General features: G+C 38.4%; 2 protein-coding genes across 5 annotated transcripts in view; one reads left to right on the forward strand and one right to left on the reverse strand.

Annotated features, from left to right (window-relative positions):
- map7d2a (MAP7 domain containing 2a) overlaps positions 1 to 12,146 on the reverse strand; it is a 16,308-nt gene extending 4,162 nt beyond the window's left edge. The window contains exons 1-16 of one of the 4 annotated variants that reach the window (XM_016674210.1): positions 11,902 to 12,146; positions 11,771 to 11,823; positions 9,663 to 9,755; positions 9,126 to 9,212; positions 8,970 to 9,047; positions 7,969 to 8,132; positions 7,685 to 7,781; positions 5,592 to 5,681; positions 3,327 to 3,433; positions 3,124 to 3,239; positions 2,717 to 3,060; positions 2,474 to 2,621; positions 2,186 to 2,354; positions 1,380 to 1,484; positions 1,203 to 1,253; positions 986 to 1,025 (exon numbers count right to left, since the gene is read on the reverse strand). In XM_016674210.1, the coding sequence (XP_016529696.1) occupies positions 986 to 1,025; positions 1,203 to 1,253; positions 1,380 to 1,484; positions 2,186 to 2,354; positions 2,474 to 2,621; positions 2,717 to 3,060; positions 3,124 to 3,239; positions 3,327 to 3,433; positions 5,592 to 5,681; positions 7,685 to 7,781; positions 7,969 to 8,132; positions 8,970 to 9,047; positions 9,126 to 9,212; positions 9,663 to 9,755; positions 11,771 to 11,807 (1,726 nt within the window). In that variant the 5' untranslated portion in view covers positions 11,808 to 11,823; positions 11,902 to 12,146. Of the gene's footprint in view, positions 1 to 985; positions 1,026 to 1,202; positions 1,254 to 1,379; positions 1,485 to 2,185; positions 2,355 to 2,473; positions 2,622 to 2,716; positions 3,061 to 3,123; positions 3,240 to 3,326; positions 3,434 to 5,591; positions 5,682 to 7,684; positions 7,782 to 7,968; positions 8,133 to 8,969; positions 9,048 to 9,125; positions 9,213 to 9,662; positions 9,756 to 11,770 lie in introns of all 4 variants that reach the window. The other 3 variants (XM_016674214.1, XM_016674216.1, XM_016674223.1) reach the window with 3 other exon arrangements.
- A 517-nt stretch (positions 12,147 to 12,663) lies between these two features.
- On the forward strand, positions 12,664 to 19,201 carry pdha1a (pyruvate dehydrogenase E1 subunit alpha 1a). The gene is made up of 11 exons (XM_007557234.2): positions 12,664 to 12,810; positions 13,886 to 13,954; positions 14,113 to 14,286; positions 14,500 to 14,626; positions 15,168 to 15,259; positions 15,440 to 15,532; positions 16,099 to 16,254; positions 17,291 to 17,362; positions 17,444 to 17,511; positions 17,964 to 18,072; positions 18,250 to 19,201. The coding sequence occupies exons 1-11, from the start codon at positions 12,763 to 12,765 to the stop codon at positions 18,412 to 18,414; spliced, it is 1,173 nt and encodes a 390-aa protein (XP_007557296.1). The 5' UTR covers positions 12,664 to 12,762; the 3' UTR covers positions 18,415 to 19,201.
- Positions 19,202 to 20,313: the final 1,112 nt, after the last annotated feature.

Genomic DNA, 20,313 nt, shown 5'->3' on the forward strand with positions numbered 1-20,313 from the left:
CAGATTTAGTTCTGAACTTTGGCTATTTTATTCTAATTGCCTTACTTGCCTAATTAATGCAACAACAATAATAATAATAATAATAATAATAATAATAATAATAATAATAATAATAATAATGTTGGCATTCAATATTTGCAAAGTAAAAAATAAATAAAGCAACTTTAGGGTAGTTTATGACAGTGAAACCAGTGCTGGTAGCTACTTATGTTCTGTTCTGTTTATCCCTGAAGCTGAAACGTGGACCTGGGAATGACATCAACCCCAGCTAAACTGTGTTGCTAACTCATAGGTTTGGAGGCCAAATTAACTACAGCTAGCTGTACAAGCTATTAATAAATCAGTTTTTTTTCTGGATTCATGTGTAAAGTGTTTGAATGTACAGTTTTGAGCAGCGGTGGTTTTTGAGCCGTTGGCTGCTTCTGGATGTGAAACCAATTACAAAAGATCAAGAAACAGACCCTGAAAGATTATTAGCAAAATTTATCATAGTTTTGTGACAACTATTTCATATTATCTAAAATAAAAATAATGGGACAATATTTTGCAATGTTGCGTAGTAATTATGTAAACTATTTTCCCTAATAACTGTGCATAATCAGTCATTCTTGCTGAATGCAGTTTGCAGTCCCCATGCAAAGTTTGATCTTCATCATGAGACTAAAATGCACAACCAGGAGCACCAATAGAGTTTGTTTTTTTGTTTTTGTTTTTTGATTGTTGGATTCTTTTTTGCACATTCTGAAGAACCAAAGCCAAAGCATCAGAAGTCGCTGCCATCTGCGAGGCTTAGACAATCCAACTCAGAGAAATTAAGATTGCTGTTGCACATGCTTAAGATTTGCTGATAGGAAAAATGAAATCAGAAACCACACATGCCCTGTTTGCATTTTTACAGCAGCAAGGCATACAGCCAAGGGGCGAAATAAGCATGGACAGCAAGCAAACTTAAACGCTTCTTCAGGCTGACCGGACGTATACTAACCTGGAGGTGAGACTGGCAACGTCTGCACCTGCTCCTCTTTCTGATTCAGTGCACAACAGAGGCAATGAGGACACAAAACCAAAGAGTCATCAATAATAAAATTTAATAATAATAGCAAAAACAGAAAGTCAAGCGGTCGATAAAAGGGAGTTAGGAAGGGGGGGCAAATAAAAGCGTAGCTGCGCAATCTGCAGGTGATAAAGGCCTCTCACAGTACCTTCATGTCAGCTTCACTCTTCCTGGTTCTCTTCATAATCTCCTCAATTCTCTGCAAAACATTTTAAATGGAGATTTACTTCCCAACTGTTGAATTAGAATATTTACAATGGAAACTATAACCATGAACCTCGGATTGCTTTTGCTAATTTCTGAAGATAATTCTGTTAAACTAAACCTTTTTCCTGAGTTGCCGCTCTTCCTCTTCCTGTTGTGTCTGCTGTTCTCTGCCTTGCCTCTGACGCTCTGCATCTTCTTTAGCCTGGACCTTTGCTTTTTCTTTCTATTTGTCGTAGAAAACAAGGGAGTTGTAAAAAAAAAAAAGTGAAACATTTACAAAATGAAATATCTATAAAAAGTGAAGATAGTGTTTTCCAAAACTATTCATACCCTGTATACCTTGTAACATTTTGCCTGCATTCTACAAATCTGGCAAGAAGACAATCTTTTCTGAAAGGACCTCATAATCCCTCTGGTCAGATGACAGCAAAATAGAAATGTCTTTAGGGAACTCAACTTTATTCTATTAACACCATTCTCACAAGGAAACAGGGTGGTGGCAGCATAATGCTTTGGGGATGTTCTTTTCCTACCAGACACAGGGATGCTGGTCAAGATTAACAAAAAATGGATTTGGCTAAAAACAGGAACAATGACCAGAGACATATATCCATAGCAACAATTCAATGATTTTAGATCAAAGCACATCAATGTATTAGAATGACCTAGACAAAGTCCAAACCTAAATCTAATGGAAGACTGAGTTTGACATTTATTTCCACTCCAGTTACAGCAAGAGTTACGGCTTTAACTCAGTTTAACAAAATAAGCTGAGTTATTTTGTTAAAACTCACAACAAGTGAGTGGCAAAGGTTGTTGTAGCATCACAAAGTATGAAATGTATTCAATGAGAAGGAATATCCTTGCAAGGCATTGTACAACCATCAAGTAAAGCTCTATATCTGCCTCGTTGTTGTGACTGACCTCTGCCTCAATCTGGACCTGCTGTTGCTCTTCCTTTCTTTTGTCTTCCTCCAGCTTGAGCCTGTGGTGGTCCATCACATTGTTCCGTCTCACCTCCTCTTGTTGTGCCTTCGCTTGTTGCCCCTGTTGCTGTTGGGCAAGCTGCTTCTTCTGTTCCTCTTCCCTCATTCTGATCAAAATTGTCAATATCATTAGCAAGGATCAAAACTCTATTTTTACAAGTTTAGTCTACAAAGACTCGCCGTCCGAATCAGTTGTCAGAACTCCAGCTTTTTACGAGGGACTCACCTTCCCTCTTGCTCGTTTTCCTGTTTCTTCTCCTCCAGCTCTTTCTGAGCTCGAGCCTGGCGCCTGCGCTCTGCCAGCAGCCTTGTAGCCTCCTCTGCATTTGTCGTGCCAGCTCCCACTTTTCCTGTGGATGTGTTTGCGGCAGCTTCTGAAAAAACATGGAGGAAAGATGTCGTTAAAATCCTTACATGAAATGTGCGTTGAGATCAATTATAATGCAATTGCGGGTAAATCTAGCTTTACCTTTGTCTCCATTCTGTCCGTTGACATGCAATCTTCTCTCTGAAGGATCCGCTCTTGGTGACATTTGGTTCCTTCTGTCAGGCGAATGATTCTTCTCAAGCGTATCTCTGTTCAAATTCCTAACAAATTGGCCTTGTGAAGATGAGTTTAGGTTTTTGGTTTCTGCACTGGTTCTCGCTGCTGACTCAGCTTTGGGTTGTTCCCCCTTTTTTTCCAGCTTCTTATCCTCTCCTTTCCTGTCATCATTCTGGTTTGGGTGACATCTGGTTGGAGAACGGTGATACTGAGAAGAACTGCCGGGAGACTGGGTACGGGTCTTAGACGCTAATCTGCAAAAAGAGAGACTGACGATAGGGAACGGCATATTTGACTATGCGACCTTTCATTTCTGCAACAAATAATCTTACCTGGAGGCAGAGGGGGAAGTCAGCTGCCTAGTGACACTTGCTGGGGATTCAGATCTTCGCACAGGGGATCCACAAACAGGGGAAGCAGTTCTTCTGTCTCGGCGCAGACGCTCTTTCTGAAAACAGTTTCAATAAAGCTTAAAGCCAACGTTTATCCAACTGCTGCTCATTTACGTACGCTTAGCATGGCATGAAGATCTGACCTTGGGGGTACTGGGAGTGGACTGGGAGCCTCCCTGAAGTCCAGCTCTGTTGGGAGCAGCAGCATTGAGTGCGTTGCAGAAAGGTGACCTATGGGGGCTGCAGGGTGCTGCACAACAGCACACACATTTGAATCAGTTTCTACAGCTGAATATTATTCAGACAGAAAAGATTTGCCCGGACAGTCTAAAGTGAACTCAGCTACAGAATATATAACTTGTATGAACTCATATTTAGAGTCTAATTTGTTGGTGACAAAATGGTGTCATAAAACCAAAGGAAACCAGATGTTTACATACAATGTATAAAAAGACACATGGGCTCTAATTTCTCATTTTCTGTGCCACTATCCACAGGTGTTTGTGTGTGTGTGTGTTTTTTTTTTTAATAAACTCTTATACTAATCTGACATCCCGGAAGAAACCCGGGATTTATACTTGAAATAAAATATCCTCCCTCACATTTCACTGTATAGGTCATCCATTCAGTCCCCTGGAAGGCGCCATGATGTACAAGAGTCAGGAGGGGAAAATAAGATTTAATTTCTGTGAATCAATTCTTGCATCATAGAAAGGACAATAATATTTTACCTTGTCAGTGTTTTGTCAAGGTTAGGTTTTGTGTAAGGGTTTAACATGAATACTTGCAGTTAGTAAATGAACCTTCTTTTTCCTTAATAAATGTGATCATGTAAAAACGGAAATCCAGAAACATTATTTCTGAACCGCCACACTTTAAACTGTGTCAGAAGATTAAAAAAAAAAAAGACAAAGACTTGCTGTAAAAAGCACAATCACAAAAAAAACAAGCCCTAAATATAGGCTTCATTGAAAGACACCAGAAATAGTCTTTGTAACTCCCCGACATAAGAGCAATCTCTGAGGAGTGCAGAAGTCATCTCATTGGGCTAACAATATCTGTGTCTATTTTTATTCTAGGTCATGTGTGATTTATCTCTGCATCCATCTGCTGTGAAAAGCCAAAGTCAGCACCACATGGCTGCTGTCTTTTTATAATCCCAATCCCAGGTTAAAAATGTAAAAAAATAAATAAATAAATAAAAACTAAACAAACTCTTCAACAAACTCTTTAGACCACTGAGATATCCAAGACATCCTGATCCAATTCTCTTTAGCATGTTCCTAGTTACTGAGGGGATCACTAAGCTGGGAATATTAATCCAGAGGCTGGCTTTTAAGCAGTCTGTGCAGAGTTTTAGTCACTGAAAGCATATGTTTACTAGAGCAAATAATCTGGCCATGGGAGATGGAATAATGCAGGACAGCATGTTCCCATCAACAATTATAAAGTCACTGATGCTGGTCCATTTTCGAATTGTTATTATTCCTGCATGGTGGTGCTGTTGCACCAATACAAATCTGAACAAAAATGAGCTCATCACCAAATGATCAATAGGACTGCATTTGCATAAATTCAGTTCACATCAAGGTCAGAAAATCTGAGTGAATGTTAATCAGTGAAGGATTCTGGTACAGCATCCATCCCTATTTGAATCATGGAGACGTGTGTCCAAGTTTTTGTGGCTCCTCATTTTCTCTAACTCAGTGATGGAGGCTTCCGCTAAGGAGACCAAACAGAGAATAATGAAAGCAGGCTGAGCATACAGATTATCACACATGTACAGTGCCTCGCAAAAATGTTTGTACCCTTTGAGGCTTTCCAAATTTTGTCACGTATCAAGCAACATTTGGATTTCATTTATGCAAAGTAGAGCAACATAGCATCTCTTTGTCTTTCTGTTCAGATCTTGGTGTGGACTTTGACTGAGCCGTTGATGCGTAAATATTAGGTGACTAATAATTATCCTGTCAACAGATTCTCCTACCTGTGGATGTCTCACTGATGTCCACTAACAAACAGTTTACTGAAGCCTTCACAGAGCTGCACTGATAGTGAGATTTAAACAATATACTTTATTTTAGCAGTGTCTCAGAAAAGGGGAATTTTAAAAAAGCATAGCTTTGCAACAATTTTGACACAAAATTTTGAAACATATTTGCAGAAACTAAGATGTGATAGAAAGTTCACAGGGTATAAAAACTTTTGCAAAGCACTGCATCATATTATATCACAGACCGACACAAAAAAAAAAAGAAGCCAAATCCTCCTGCTACACAGGAAGAGTTCGCATATTTGTACTCCTGTTTCAATCTAGAAACAAACATGGTCACACAGACACTGTAACCGTTGGATGAACATGGGGAAGATGCATTTGGGAGGTTATGGGTGGGGGGGCTTAACTTTACCAGATCCGCTGAAGGCAGGATGGGGGGAGGCAATGCCATGGGAAAAGGCGGAGGCAGCAGAGAAAGGGAGTGGGACATTCTCACAGTCACCTATAGGCAGCGGGCGGAGCAGAGCAGAGCAAACAGAGCATTATGAACAGTTTCTTTGATAACGGTCTCATCCAGCTGTGAAGAATGAGTGAGAATTAACATACCAGCAGGGATGTGACGATGCAGAGAGAACTGGAATATTGTGTGAGTTTGAAAATATTTTGAAGTGATGAATTCAGTGACAGCAGAAATGTGAGTGATAATAAAAAACATTGCTGGTTTTTGTTAGCATTTACCAGCACTGGATTTATTCACAGAGGCTCAGAAGGTGATTTCTACAGATGGAGAAGAGACACCCATGCCAACATGTAATTCTACAATGCTTCTCTGGGAAAAGAGATACAGCGGGTAAAATAAATATTGAAACCATCAACGTTTTTCTCAGTTTGGAAAAATGTTTCATAGGGTCTTTGACATCTGGTAAAACTCAAGCAGATCATGCAGGTAATAGCGGTCAGAGCAAATTAGTCCCCAAACAAACATACTGATTACTTAGAATACATGTTGAACATGATAAGCAAAAAGAAATAGAATAGATATAAAATTTTAAATGCAGAAAAGTATACTAACAGCAATGCTACAGGTGTATTTCTAAGCTTCTAAATCTCCAGTGAGTGCCATTCGAGTGACAATCTGAAAAGAAAATTATTTGTCCATAAATAAGTCACCGCCAGGTACCTCTTCGAGATTTCTGACAGAGAAGTCAAAGAAACATGCAAAAAAGTGGTCCAAGAGTCCAAGACTCAAGTATGGAAAGTCGCCGCAGTGCTGAAGAAAACCACGCTGAAGCTTGTTTAAAGTTTGATGCTGTAGATTTGGACAAGCCAGTTAAAATACTAGGAGAATTTAATCTCGTCAGATGAGACCAAAGGTGAACCCTTTGGATGTAAAGCCAAAATTTTGCCTAGGAAATTCTTTGTGGATTAATTTGCCCTGAATTCATTGTATGCGTGGATCACTTGAGTCGTTATCGACACGTGGTAAATTCCCTGTTGATGCCCCCATTAGAAATATCTAAACTGAAAAAGAAAACATTGACATGTTCCACACTTATTTTGTCTGGTGTATATGTTCATGCAAACTTCAATAAGCAGGCCACAAGCAATGGTCACAGCTCTCATGAAAACATGCACAGTGTTGCGTGTGTGTGCTAAAAAGGCTCGGGCTAATTTATTTCTTTTTGTTGTTGTTGCAAAATCTTACAATGAAAACTTTAGAAAAATCCAACCTTTACTTTTTTATATTGAGAGGGGAAAAGAAGGAACCCTTGATGTCGTTAGTGCTTTGTAAAAAAAAAAAAAAAGAAACCCTTTTGTTAATAAGCCAGCACTCAGTGTTTGTCCTAAAACATTTCACAAGGTTAGACCATGTAGACAGTGAGAGACCTTTGCCTATTCTCTTATTATAATCTTCCTAAAAAAAGTCTGGAGTCCTGGGTCTTTTCTTTGGTCTCATCTCTTCTTGAAGATTTTAGATTTTGTGTCAGCTGAGCCATTGCTGTGTTGTGAATATTTCTCCTGCTGACATTATGACCATTTTAAATCAAATGGAACATATTTGTCCAGAGAATATGCTCAAAATTTCTTTACAAAATACTGATTGCAATATCCTGTAGCTTTCTCCTGACTTATCAAGATTGATATGTTTCTAGTCTTATTTTAATCACATGTGCTTTTGGCTTTCTTATTTTAATTAGAGGCCTTTTGTAGACATTCCCAGACACTCTAATCAATTTTAAAATATGTTTTAGTTGTAATCAGTTTTAATATATTTAGTCGAACCAATAAGTGGGGAATGAATTGTTTTGCAAAAAACAAACTGTTCTTAACATGAGATGTTTTATTCCTGGATAAATGTAAGCAAAGGTTGAATTTTTTTCCGATTAGTCACAGTGAGATTTTGCTTCTCTGTTAGGCTTTAAAGCTTTACACACATGTTTAGTAGGAGTCAGTAAGTGTGTGAGTCTTACAGAACAGGCGACATTTATATCTGAACCTCCGTACCTGCTCCAGGAGGATAACCCCTTCCCCAGCGTTTTGTTCTCTGCTCCAGCTGAAGGCTTCTCTCCAGAGAGCGTTTCATGAGGGCCTCAAGCCGCTCCTGCATACAACATGGATAAACGTACGTTGTTTTAAATTCCCTCAGACTTTGGCGTTGCAAAAAAATATCAGCAGCTACATTCCAAATACTATGCATGAAGTCAAAACAGATCAAACTTGACATGCTTTTTAAGTCTGGTACTACACAATGTCAAGGTCTTAACACAAAACTTTTAAACTCATCTGACCCTCTCCTCCTCAAGCTGCTGCCTCCTCTTCTCCTCCACTGCAGCTCTCCGGAGCTCCTCTTTCTGCCTCTGCTCCTCCAGCCGTCTCCAGCGCTCCTCCACGGTGCGCTCATACTGCAGTCGAGCCCTGCGCTCCTTCTCCCTGATCAGCTGCTCCCTGGCCGCTGCAAGAGACACGGATTTAAAACCTCAATTTAAGGTTTTAAATTATGTTATGTAGTTAAACATTAACATCAGTCATGCAGTGACTGTGGAAAACTGTACACATTCTTGTTAAAATGCCAAGATTTTTTTGTAATGTATAAACATGAGACCCGACAATAAATCAGTGATAAGCATTTTGCATCTGACTGTGGCGTAAATCTCGTAAAAACGTAAAACAAATCTGACAGAGCAGATGTATGTCAAAAACAGAAATAGTGCAAGTATTAGTCTAAATGTTTCTTAACACATTTAGACTAATAAGTAAAGTAACGTTTGATTCATTTTCAGCTCTTTAGTTCACACCTTCTATTAACATTGTAAAGGATTGCAAGACATGTTCTCATAATCTGGAACATTTGGCAAACTTTTGGACAAACGAGTGAAGATGTGGCATGATGACTAAGATCACAAAAATCTTGTTTTTATGTTGGAATACTCTTTTTTTTTAAAGTTTTTTGTCATTTGCACCTATGAGCCAGACCGAGTTTGATTTCGCCTGTCTCTCTATGCTCAAGATTAAATCGCTGAGATAAAAATCCTTGTCACCATGGGCCAACCACTGGAGAAGCAGGATTATCTCCTAGTCGAAGAACTACTTTTGTGGACCGTTCGGTGTCGCTCTCAGACATTCCATGATGACACAGCTCATCATATCAGAAAGCCGGTGAACTCTAAATGAATCTTCTCCAGACAAGAAGAGCCTCATACAACCCATTAAGGTCCACAGATATTATATCACAAGCAAACTTTGCAAAGGAAGCTTTGAGCAAAAAAATAAAAACAAGACATCAGCCTACCCAGACTCCTCTCTCTCTCCTCTCGTCTCTCCTTGGCTAAACGCATCCTGTCGTCAGTCTTCATGTAGCCCTCCTGACCTAAAAGATTAGCAGTGATGTCAGGAAAAAGTCGGCAAGACTGCAGTGGGGACGGCATCGTCGGGGAGGAACACTCACTTTGTTTCCCTCCATGATTGTTACTCGTTAGATGTGAGGGGGATGCATGTCCGTTCATGTGTGGCCTCTTCTCTGCGTTAGATGGAGCTGGAATCAAAACAATCACCTGGGGGTTAAAAAGCATTCTCGGATTGTCCTGAAAAGGACTTCAGCACTAAGCTGCAGCACTGCTTTTCTACCAGCAGAGGGACACATGCATTCAATTGAATGAAGTTTATGTGTGTTAAATGCATTGTGTTGCAAAACGCCTTATGTCAAGAACGAACCGCGACACCAAAGATGTGCTCATCACTTTACATATGCTGACTGTCCTTTCTTGTTAGTGTTGCTGAGTTGTAACCAGCTCCTGACAACAATGAAACCCGACATCAGGACATCAAAATAAAGCCAACAGATAAAGTTAGTGGGAACCTCCTAGAAATTGGATAGAAGTCTAAATCTTTGTACTTTAAGGGACTTTTATCCAGATGACATGATGTGGAAATAAAGTGGGATTTATGTGACTGAAGCACGAGAGACAGAGAGAGGATTACTCACTTGTTTTTCCCGTCCGACCAGGAGAGCTGTGACCGTTTGTCGGCGATTTCTTGTCAGGAAGGAGAGTAATGGATGGTGGTGCCATCTTTTCACCTAATGCACAATGTAATGAGAGTTCACAGGGGTGATTTTCTTGCATTAACAATAAAATGCATGGAGAAAATGCTCTGGAGCTGTAAAGGTAAGCCGTATGTTGACGATGAATGTGAGCCAGCATTCAGGACTGACAGATTAAGGAAATGCTCCCTTTCAACTCATAACATGTAGTGAAACAAGACTATAACTTGACCTGGGTCAGTGTTAAAACTTAAGATTTTAAAAACATTTAAAAAATGTCAATTATATCATTGGGATGATTTAAAGTCCCTTTGATGATTTAAATACCTTTTGACTTTACAGAACACTGCCCCTCCCCTACCTAGTGCTGTGCATTGCTAGACTGTTTATTAAAATCTATATAGAAACAAATGCAGAAGCAATTAAATGTTTTTATATTTTAAAGTTTTTGTAAATGCTGTGAAACTGTTTTACTTAATCTGCATTATCATATTGTAAACAAATCTCACATCGATCCATTATAAACAGACATAAAGAATAAAATCATTCACAGTTACAGTCAAATATTTCTCAATAAAGCTAATAAACATGTAATAAATTTTAATATGGCAGGCTGAATCTTGTTAGAGCCTTCCTGACAAAAGCAGTGTAAACTGCCATATAAAACATTTAATCCCACAAATTCACTGAATCAATATGTGCATCGCAAGCTAACCTGTCAACAAACAGTCACTTCACTCCATCAAGTGAATTACTTGGTTTACGTCAGAGGTCAAACCTGGCATGTAACACTGATGAGGTCCGAGCTTGAATGTGCCTTAACCAGTGCTGCTCAGGTTTAATTTCAAAGCTCTCGACTGGCTGGATTAAACACACTGATTACAACATTTGTACAAAAACACATTTTATTGATGCTTCTGAGGGCATGATGGGACCCATTAGGTAATGAATCAGGTGGTTTTAGAGAAGCCTTTACGTTTTTGAAGCACTGGCGCCCCCAAGAGGGAGAGCAGGGGGGCAATGGCCACCCTGCTCCGTAAATAAATGGAAACATTTTAATTTGTTTAAACACATAAATATCTGCATTTTTAGTCTTTAGAGCATGTGACCTTTTAATAACAAAATATTAAGAAAGAAAGAAAGAAAGAAAGAAAGAAAGAAAGAAAGAAAGAAAGAAAGAAAGAAAGAAAGAAAGAAAGAAAGAAAGAAAGAAAGAATAAAGCTTCCACTAATCCTAAACTCTATTTTCTATAAATTGTATTGATAATACTGTAGTTCAGTTTACACTGGACTGTTGTAAGTACCAGATTTCTAACTACTGCATTAATTTTACCATCATGATAGTGAGGTAATCCAGCCCTTTGACATTTTTCCGTATGGTGTTTGAGGCCTAAATTTTTTGTCACACAAACCACATTAGAATTAAAGTTGAAACAAAATGTTTTTAATTTTATTGTTTTGGGGTTAGAGCCTTAACTATGGCTGTAAATCGTAGTCCTTGGTTTTCAGTTGACTTTTCTCTGTTAGAAGCAGTGAGCACTGAAAAGGGCCAATCTGCTCTCATTAATTTGATCTGGCCTGCAGGGAAATGTCCCCTTTTACAGGGTGGGGAGGGCGGAAACTCACTTAAAGTAAAAGATTAATCTTAATCGAGTTTAATATTGTCTCATGCTTCAGTCATCACAGATTTGATGACGAGAATATAATCCATGAGCATGCCATGTTTATAGGAAGTTGTCTTTTCTCCTTCTTTTGTATTTCAACGCTTTCATTGATGTGCATCGTATTGTCTAAAATGATCAGCTGAATTCACGTATCAAGCGGGAAAACAAAGAAACACACATTTGACACGTTTCTTCGGCGTCTTATTAATTAATTTTAGGAAGCTTTATTATAGAAAAACACCAGGATCTGCACAACAAAACGGGTAAGTGCAGACATCACATAAAGCGGTGATCAGTTGCGTCATCCATGAGTCTGCTTTTAATCCGGGCGTAAATACAACAGCGCCGTTTCAAACCTGTCCAAAACAAACCCTGCATGAAGCTTACCTGTCACTGCAATGGATGACGCGTTCGTTTTCGCCATGGATTTCTGCTGCGATCTGAGCCAGAAAACAAAGAAATGAATGAATCAACTGTTGTCCCACCAAATCAGTCCGCAGTGATGCTGATGCAGGTACCCGTTTTCCTCCAAAACAACAGCAGCGGCAGGAGCAGCTCCAAAGAAAAGAAAAAAAAAGCAGGAGCAGCCACGGCGGACAAAGACAACCGAGACGTGCAGCTCTAGAGACTGAAGGTCGTTAGAAAAGGCTGAGAGGATGTGGATGAGGAGATCGATGCTGCTGGATGATGGAGCGCATGCGGTCGGGTTTTGGAGCAGCCAACCGTGCGTCACAGCGTGAGCGCGCACTGTTACCACGTTGCACGCTGCTTAGGTCCAACTCTAGCAGTAAACATAACAGAATGCGCATACTGGCCAATAACTCGCTGTCATATCCACATCATTGAACTATCATTGTTCATAATATTTTACAGTTCTAGTAAACGTCCATTCAGTAATTAATTTCAATGTTTTAAGCCTTCTATTAATTATTTTTTGTAGTTTTTCCGCTTACTGCTAGTAAATTTAATTATTACATCTGATTAATAAACATTTTGAATATAGAAATGTGTTCTCAACATGAAGTATGTTTTAAACCTCCTTAAGGTTTTAAAAGGTAGATTTTAATCGGACAAACTAGCCTTATGAAAACACATGTTTTAAATTATTTAGTGTCACTGTAATACCGACAGTTACATTGAGATATATATATATATATATATATATATATATATATATATATATATATATATAATGGTGTATATATAATATCTGATGGTGTAGTGGCGGTAGCGATTAGTTCTCGATCTTGAGGTATGAAGAAAAAGTAGACGAAGAAGAAGAGTGGGCGGAGCAAGCGGCCCCGGAAGGACAGAGCCTTAGTTGGGTAGAAGGACGGGTACGTGTTGAACCGAGCTGTGTAGTCTCTGTGGAGGGAAAGATGCTGACCAATATCTCCAACGTACTGAGGGCCTGCGCTCAGAGAAATGTAAGCTAAACTATTTTTTAAACCCATGTTGTGCCCCAGTTAGACTCTGGCTAATCTGCCTTGCCTTTGAAATCGCGCGTTGTTTATCCTAAATAATCTGTCAGCTGTTTTCTGACCTTGTGAGGCCGGTGCTGGTAGCAGGTCTGGCTAACGAAGCTAACTCCTGCAAACATATCCACAATAATTTTATTTCTCAGCGCTTTGGCCAACAGAGACTGAATTATTTAGCTTTTCGTGCCTTGACTTTTCTGTTGCTGTCTGTTGTAAAAACGAAAAAAAAAATCAACAACAACTTCAGCTAGCTGTTTTACAAATCAAGAAGTTATGCTTCGGTATGCACTATAAGAACGGTCAGACTTGTAAAATATGGGTTTATTTACACAACAACACAAATACACGTATTTTGCATTTTAGTAGAATCAAGTAAAATTAGTTTGTTTATAGATTGACGTTCATCTACGATAGTGGCATTATTAGAAATGTTGGCAAAAATCTGAACTGAAAGAAGTGTTAAATGAGAATAGGATTATATATAGCGTTTTATAACTATGTTTTTATCTTTACGTAACTTTAGATCAGCTTGAAACCTGCAGAAAGTTATGACCCACAATTACAAAACTTCTGATCTAAAAAAAAAGGAATAAATTAGACGTCACTCTGGAACGTCCAACAAGCAGTATTTCTGTCTCTTATTAGTGAGTAGAAATTAATGCAACCAATTTACTTGTAGCCATTGTTATTCATCCAAGAAGGCCACACCTGTTATTGCGATGCAGTGTTTAGTTAGAAACAGACTATTCTAACTAAACAAATACATTGATTCAACAAACATTATTCGTTTAAAAAAAAGGAAGCATTTAAAATTAAACATAACTATCTAATTTTTGATGAGGTACAGTTTCAGGGGGAGGACGTTGGAAATCGTAATTTTTAAGAATATCTGGTATCTCTTAGTGACACCGACAGTTACTGACAGTAGAATTGATTTTATTTTGAGTGATGTGAGAAAGTTACAAAACATTTGCTGATTTTTTTTTTTTTAAACCTGTTATGTCCTCTTCTTGCCCTACGATAGGGAGCTGCAGCTGTCGTGTCGGCACGGACCTATTCTGACTTCACAACCCAGGCAACGTTTGAAATAAAGGTATGTTACAGAAACTAACTCCTGGTTCCCAAAGTTTCGGTCATTGAGATTAGGCTGTTGAGATCCTCTCCAACAGTAAAATAATATTTATGTTATACACTCTATCAAATTGTCCAATGCATGTTTAGGTTTCCAACTTATTTTCTTTTTCTTTCAAGAAATGTGACGTCTTCAAGCTGGACGAGGCCCCTGCAACTCAGGTGGTTATGACGCGGGACGAGGGTCTGCAGTACTACCGCACCATGCAGACTATGAGGCGGATGGAGCTGAAGGCCGATCAGCTGTACAAGCAGAAGATCATCAGAGGTTTCTGTCATTTATATGACGGCCAGGTGAATATAACGCTTCATAGCTTATTCGCACCAGTCCACACAGTGCAAATACACAGATTTGCTGCACTATTCAGGAATAATTTATGCTTATCACTAGAAACTGTAAGAATTTGTTAGGGTAAAGGATTCTTTGAGAAAAATAACTGCTGAAAAATTAAGATTATGTTTCAGAATACATGTCTATATGTGAATTTGTCTGCTTTCCATGTGCAGGAAGCTTGTGCTGTTGGTATCGAGGCATCGATTAATCTAAATGACCACCTGATCACAGCGTACCGCGCACACGGCTACACTTTAACGAGGGGAGGAACCGTCAAGGAGATCATGGCTGAACTCACTGGTGAGTCTGCAGTTCCAGCTAATTCATCTCAAGATGGATTAAGTTCCTGCATGGATTCAGCACTCGACCCTAGATTATAGTGTAGAAGAAGTTGTTTATTTCAGGGTCTGTTGGAAATGTTTACTAAGACAATTTAAATTGTTTTTGTGTGAAAAACACACAGGACAGATCTATCCGTTGATACTGACGAGAAAATAAATCCCACAACTATGGTGAAAGCAGAAGCTGCAGCAAGATAGGAATCGTAACTTTCTGTAAAGCAGACCGGATAAATTTATCAAACTAGTGACAGTCTAAAATCTAGGTTGCACAAGAGATGAGCTTCTGTGGTCTGCTGTGCTGAGAAGTGGGGTGATAATGGGGTAATCATCTGCAGCTTTGATGTCTACACTGTAAATACATGTTGTCATAGTACGGCGCTAGCAGGTCAGCCCAGGTTACAGGGTCACCTGTGTTTGCCCATGTTTAATTGTGAAATGCTTGAACTATAGATAACAACTCCCTCCCTTGTTTTTGATGTCTGTTTATTTTTTATATGCAGGCAGAAGAGGCGGTATTGCAAAGGGCAAGGGAGGCTCTATGCATATGTATTGTAAAAATTTCTATGGAGGAAATGGAATTGTCGGTGCCCAGGTAAGTTCCTGAACTATTGGACAAAGTGTGTGACACCTCAAGGGGTAACCTTTTATTTTCTCACACGCTGAGTAATTTGCTACTGATTTTGGGAGAAAACTAAAAAAAAAAAAAAAATCTGAAAAAGCTTTATTCTGCATGTTAATGATAACTTTAACTGAAGTGTATCTGTTTCTTCAGGTTCCTCTGGGTGCAGGTGTGGCGCTCGCCTGCAAATATAAGGGCTCGAATGAGCTTTGTGTCTGTTTGTATGGTGACGGTGCTGCCAACCAGGTATAAGTCACAAATCCCTGAAGTCATTAGAATTTGAAGCAGCTACTCTCAAAAGCTTTTTTTTTTTCACTGTAGCATTCATCACCTTCTTTACAGGATGAAAAAAATGCTGTGTGACCAATAGTATATATATTTTGCGTCAAAGTTTACATATGTTCATAAATACAAGTGTGTTTAATTTTGGGCTGTTTCTTCTCTTGAGAGGAGCAAATGCTTAAAATGTCAATGATTTTTAAAAACTGGTTGATGGCTGTACAATTTTAGAAGGTACTTTTAAACAAATATCATTGTCTTTTATGCATATTGTTGAACGTGTATAAATAATTTTGTCCCTTAATAATTTTCAGAACACGGGAAATTCAAAGTTATTCAGCAAATTCCTGTTTTACAATGTATTAAGTGGATCTCAGTATCTGACTCTAGCCTCCCTCGCGTTATTTTTCCAAATGTTTTCTGAGAAACATTTAATTAGAAAATTAGTCATGTAAAATCAGTCAGACTACATTTTGCTGGATTTCTTCACTGAGCAAAAAAAATAAAAGAACGTTTTCTTGTGTGTGTTTCAGGGTCAAATCTTTGAAACCTACAACATGGCAGCTCTTTGGAAATTGCCTGTTATCTTCATCTGTGAGAACAACAGGTACGGCATGGGGACGTCAGTGGAGCGAGCCGCAGCCAGCACCGACTACTTCAAGAGGGGAGAGTTTATTCCTGGTCTCAGGGTACAGATTTTCACTTGCCTACATAAATCTTTTTTTGCCAGCATAATTCAACACAGCATGGATCACTATAATATTATTTTTGGGGAAGTTTAAAAGGCAAGGCCGGCGTATTTCTATACCCTCCTACATACAGAGTATTTTAAAGAGTATTACAGGAAAACACCATAAATAAGATCCAGTAAAGACATATACATTAACTCAGCAAAATGTAAGTATCACATAAAGTTAAAATCCAATTTTAAATTAGAAAACTTGGGCATGAATTGATAAAATAATTAACTCTTACTCTGTAAAAACATGTTTACAGAGTAATGTATTTATTTCTGACATAAATCTGATCTGAGGAGTTTGATACCTGACCAACAACAAGATTGTTCAGTGCCCCATACACCGTCAATAAGAATTCCAATTATATTCCTTTACAAACAGGGAGTAAATGCAGTAATACTTTGCATTTCAGGATTTTTGATGAGATTCTGCTGACTTACTGATGTTTTTATCATTTTCTTTTGCAAAATTCAGTAAATGTTCTGATAACGTTGCCTAAAGCTGCAGATCAGTTGTACAAGTTTAGCAGTAAAAAGAACAGCTGATAATATTTTACTTAGAATAAAAGCATATAGTTGATATGACACTTTTTAAAAATATTTATATTTGGGTTAATACTGATATATGAATATTAAAATAATGTTGTAGATGGAAACCAGGAATATTTTTTAATAAAAAAAATAGATTTGAGTTGCTCAGTTATTGTAAAAACTTAAATTATTATTTAATGTCAACTTGGTAAGTTTAATTGTCAGCATCGCTAAGACAGCAGTACAAATAATTCATTCATTATTGAGATTTTATTACTACAGGTTGTCTGGAATAACCTACCTTAAAAGTAAATAATGAGTCATGTGGTTAAAAACTAGTCTTCAAGTTGGGATTTTATGCCTAATTTTATCCAACCTGTAATGACTATTTGTTGCAAGCATAGATTCTTTCAGAAGAGCTTATAATGATTCATTAAAATTACCTTTTTGCCTCCAAGGTTGACGGTATGGATATTCTGTGTGTTCGGGAAGCAACTAGATTTGCAGCTGATCACTGCCGGTCTGGGAAGGTTAGTCTTAATAAAATGCTTTAATAGTTATTTACTGCTGCAGTTTTTTTTTTCTGCTAAACGTTTGCTACTGTTCATCAGGGTCCAATACTCATGGAGCTACAGACATACCGTTACCATGGACACAGTATGAGCGACCCCGGTGTCAGGTACTCGACCACAGCACCTCAACTGTTTTGCTTTTCTTGTTACTAATATGAAAATGTTAAATGTCATGTTCTCTGTGCTGCTGCCCTTCTTGCTTCTGGCTTGTTTGCAGTAGTCTTCATATACTTTCCTTCCCTCCGTAGTGTCCTTTCAGTAACAACACCCGGGGAGAAGCTGAGCACCCGCTAATCCTGCTATTGGCTGTTGCTGATTAACCTCTGTAGAATAATAGAAAATCAGAGATAAAATCCTCCTAATTCTAATTAGGATCCTGCAACATTGGTACACAGAAAGAACAGATTTTGCACAACAGGTCCAAATATGACTCATTAGCTGCTATATGTTGCAGGAAATCATGTTTTTTTTTCTCAAATCCTTATATTTGGATGGAGTGTACAAATGTGATTATTGTAGTCAATCCCTGCAACGTCCCTGCACCAATCTGCCCTTCTAGCTACCGCACACGTGAAGAGATCCAGGAGGTCCGCAGTAAGAGTGACCCCATCTCCCTGCTGAAGGACCGCCTTCTCAGCAACAACATGGCCAGCGTGGAGGAGCTTAAGGTAGCAAATACTTTGAAGCTGAACAAGTTTGTAGCAGATTTTTTTGATCAAAAAAATGTGCAGAAATTGTTTATTTTCACGTAGCTGCATAATCGATTGTCATTGCTTGAGTAGCTGCTCTGTGCGTGTTGGTTGCCACTAAGCTTTTTGTTTTTTTTGTCTGTGTTGCATCTGTAGGAGATCGATGTGGAAGTGAGGAAGGAAATCGAAGATGCAGCTCAGTTTGCCACCACGGATCCCGAACCCCCCCTGGATGAGCTGTGCAACCACATCTTCTCCAACAGTCCACCAGTGGAGGTGCGCGGCACCAACCCGTGGGCCAAACTGAAGTCTCTCAGCTAAAGTCTGAGTTGCTTCGTCAGTTCAACTGTAACTCAAGCCCCCATACTGTTATGTGAACGCACTTCACATGATGCACCATATTTGAGTGCATTATGTGTGAACTCACATAATGCATCGTATCCACAGCGTTAACCATTATTTTATTGCCACTTTTTAACGATGAGGGCCATAATTTACAAACCTGTTCTCAGAATTAAACTAACATTAATTGGTTCAACTTTCAAGTTTCTTCTTATTTCACCACTCTAGTCTGTATGGGGTCTGCATTCAAACACAGCTAAAACATCTGGACTTATTTATCGCTCTTATTTACTAATGGTGAGTGGGTTTTGTTTTTTTTACCCTTTTCAAATCAACTTTTTCATTCTTGATACTTGGATTACACCGTTTCTGACATTAAAATTAAAATGAATATAGTGAAACAAAACAGTTGGGAGATGGGTAATCTGAAGAACACTTGGTTGACATCATTGCCACATTCTCATTGAAAATTGTATTTATATTTTTAAGATATTTTGACTGTGAGCCATATGAGCAAGATACAGTTTAAATTGCCAGTCCCGATGAATTATTTGAAGTTCCCATCTATGAATTTAAAACTTCAAACAAGTACCTATGATGCTTTTCTTAAGTTTCTGTATTTAAAAGTGTTTTTCTTGAGCGTTAAGTTCTTGAACTTCTGTTTGCCCCCATGGGAGTATGGATAGTGTATTCCATATTTACCTTTTTGTTGTTACGCTCTGGACATTGTTGAGGCGCAATAAATGTCACTCTTCATGTCAAACCCTGCTGCATGTCTTTGGACTCTTTTCTCCTTAAGTGTAAATGATGATAATACTTCCTCAGACAGTTTGTACCCAGATGTTTTGGACCTTTCATGACAAAAATACCTCAAAAGGTTTGAGTCAACCAGTATGTTTCCATTAAAAATGCCACATTAAATAAGAAGTGCAGAGGTTTCTTGTATCTGTATGTACCTGACCCTTCTAAACATGCACCTGACGGAGCTAAATGTGCTGAATGTGGCTTCTCATCTTTGGTTTACTCCATAACCAGAGATATGAATTTACATTTGTTGTAGCTTTTCAGTGATTTTAGAGAGAAATTGATTGTGGGTGTAAGGTATGTCGTGCATATCCTATATTCTGGGAGTCATGATTCCAGTGAATATGTATTTATAGAAGTAATAAATCTTACGCCGTCGATATAAACTCATCTTTCCAAATTGAACACTTGTTTAAGTATTTCTGACCTTGCAGCTTTTTATGACATTGCGTTATTCACTGAAGATGGTTATTTTACCAGATGCCGCAAATGTAATAGTTAGAAGGTGGTGCATCAGAATTTCCATTTGGTTTCAATACATAACAAACATATTTGATAACATACATTGTTGTGAACATGCTGCATGTCTACACAAGCTGTTAGCAGCAAATACAACTTTTAACTTTCAGCTGTTTTTAAACACTAGCAGCCTTTTTATAAGATCAAAGTGTCTTGTATGGATGTATTATAACTTGAATTAAAATGGCTGTTCAGTTACTTATGGAAAGCTTACATTTGGAGTAGCAAGTAATTCAAGAAGAGTCTGTATGGACACTGGATCTGGGTGAATCCTGGTAATAAAAAAATATTAAGCTTTTTTGTTTGTGTGCAATTTGTATTAAAAATTACCTTTAATCTCATTTGCTACATGGCTTATATGAAGTGCAATCAGAAGTTTTCTGGCCTGTCTTTCAGTAAATGTCTTAGATTTGTGATGTGCATGACCTATGCCCTGTTAACAGAATAATCCACATGAGTTGTATATCTGTGTAGCTCCTCCAGAGTTAAAATGAGCAGTTTTTCATGAAGGGGTTTGATTCCAAACATTACTGTGGTGTGACCAGTGATGCTTGT

This window comes from Poecilia formosa, unplaced genomic scaffold (genome assembly GCF_000485575.1).
Source record: "Poecilia formosa unplaced genomic scaffold, Poecilia_formosa-5.1.2 Scaffold3, whole genome shotgun sequence".
Taxonomy (NCBI): Eukaryota; Metazoa; Chordata; class Actinopteri; order Cyprinodontiformes; family Poeciliidae; genus Poecilia; species Poecilia formosa.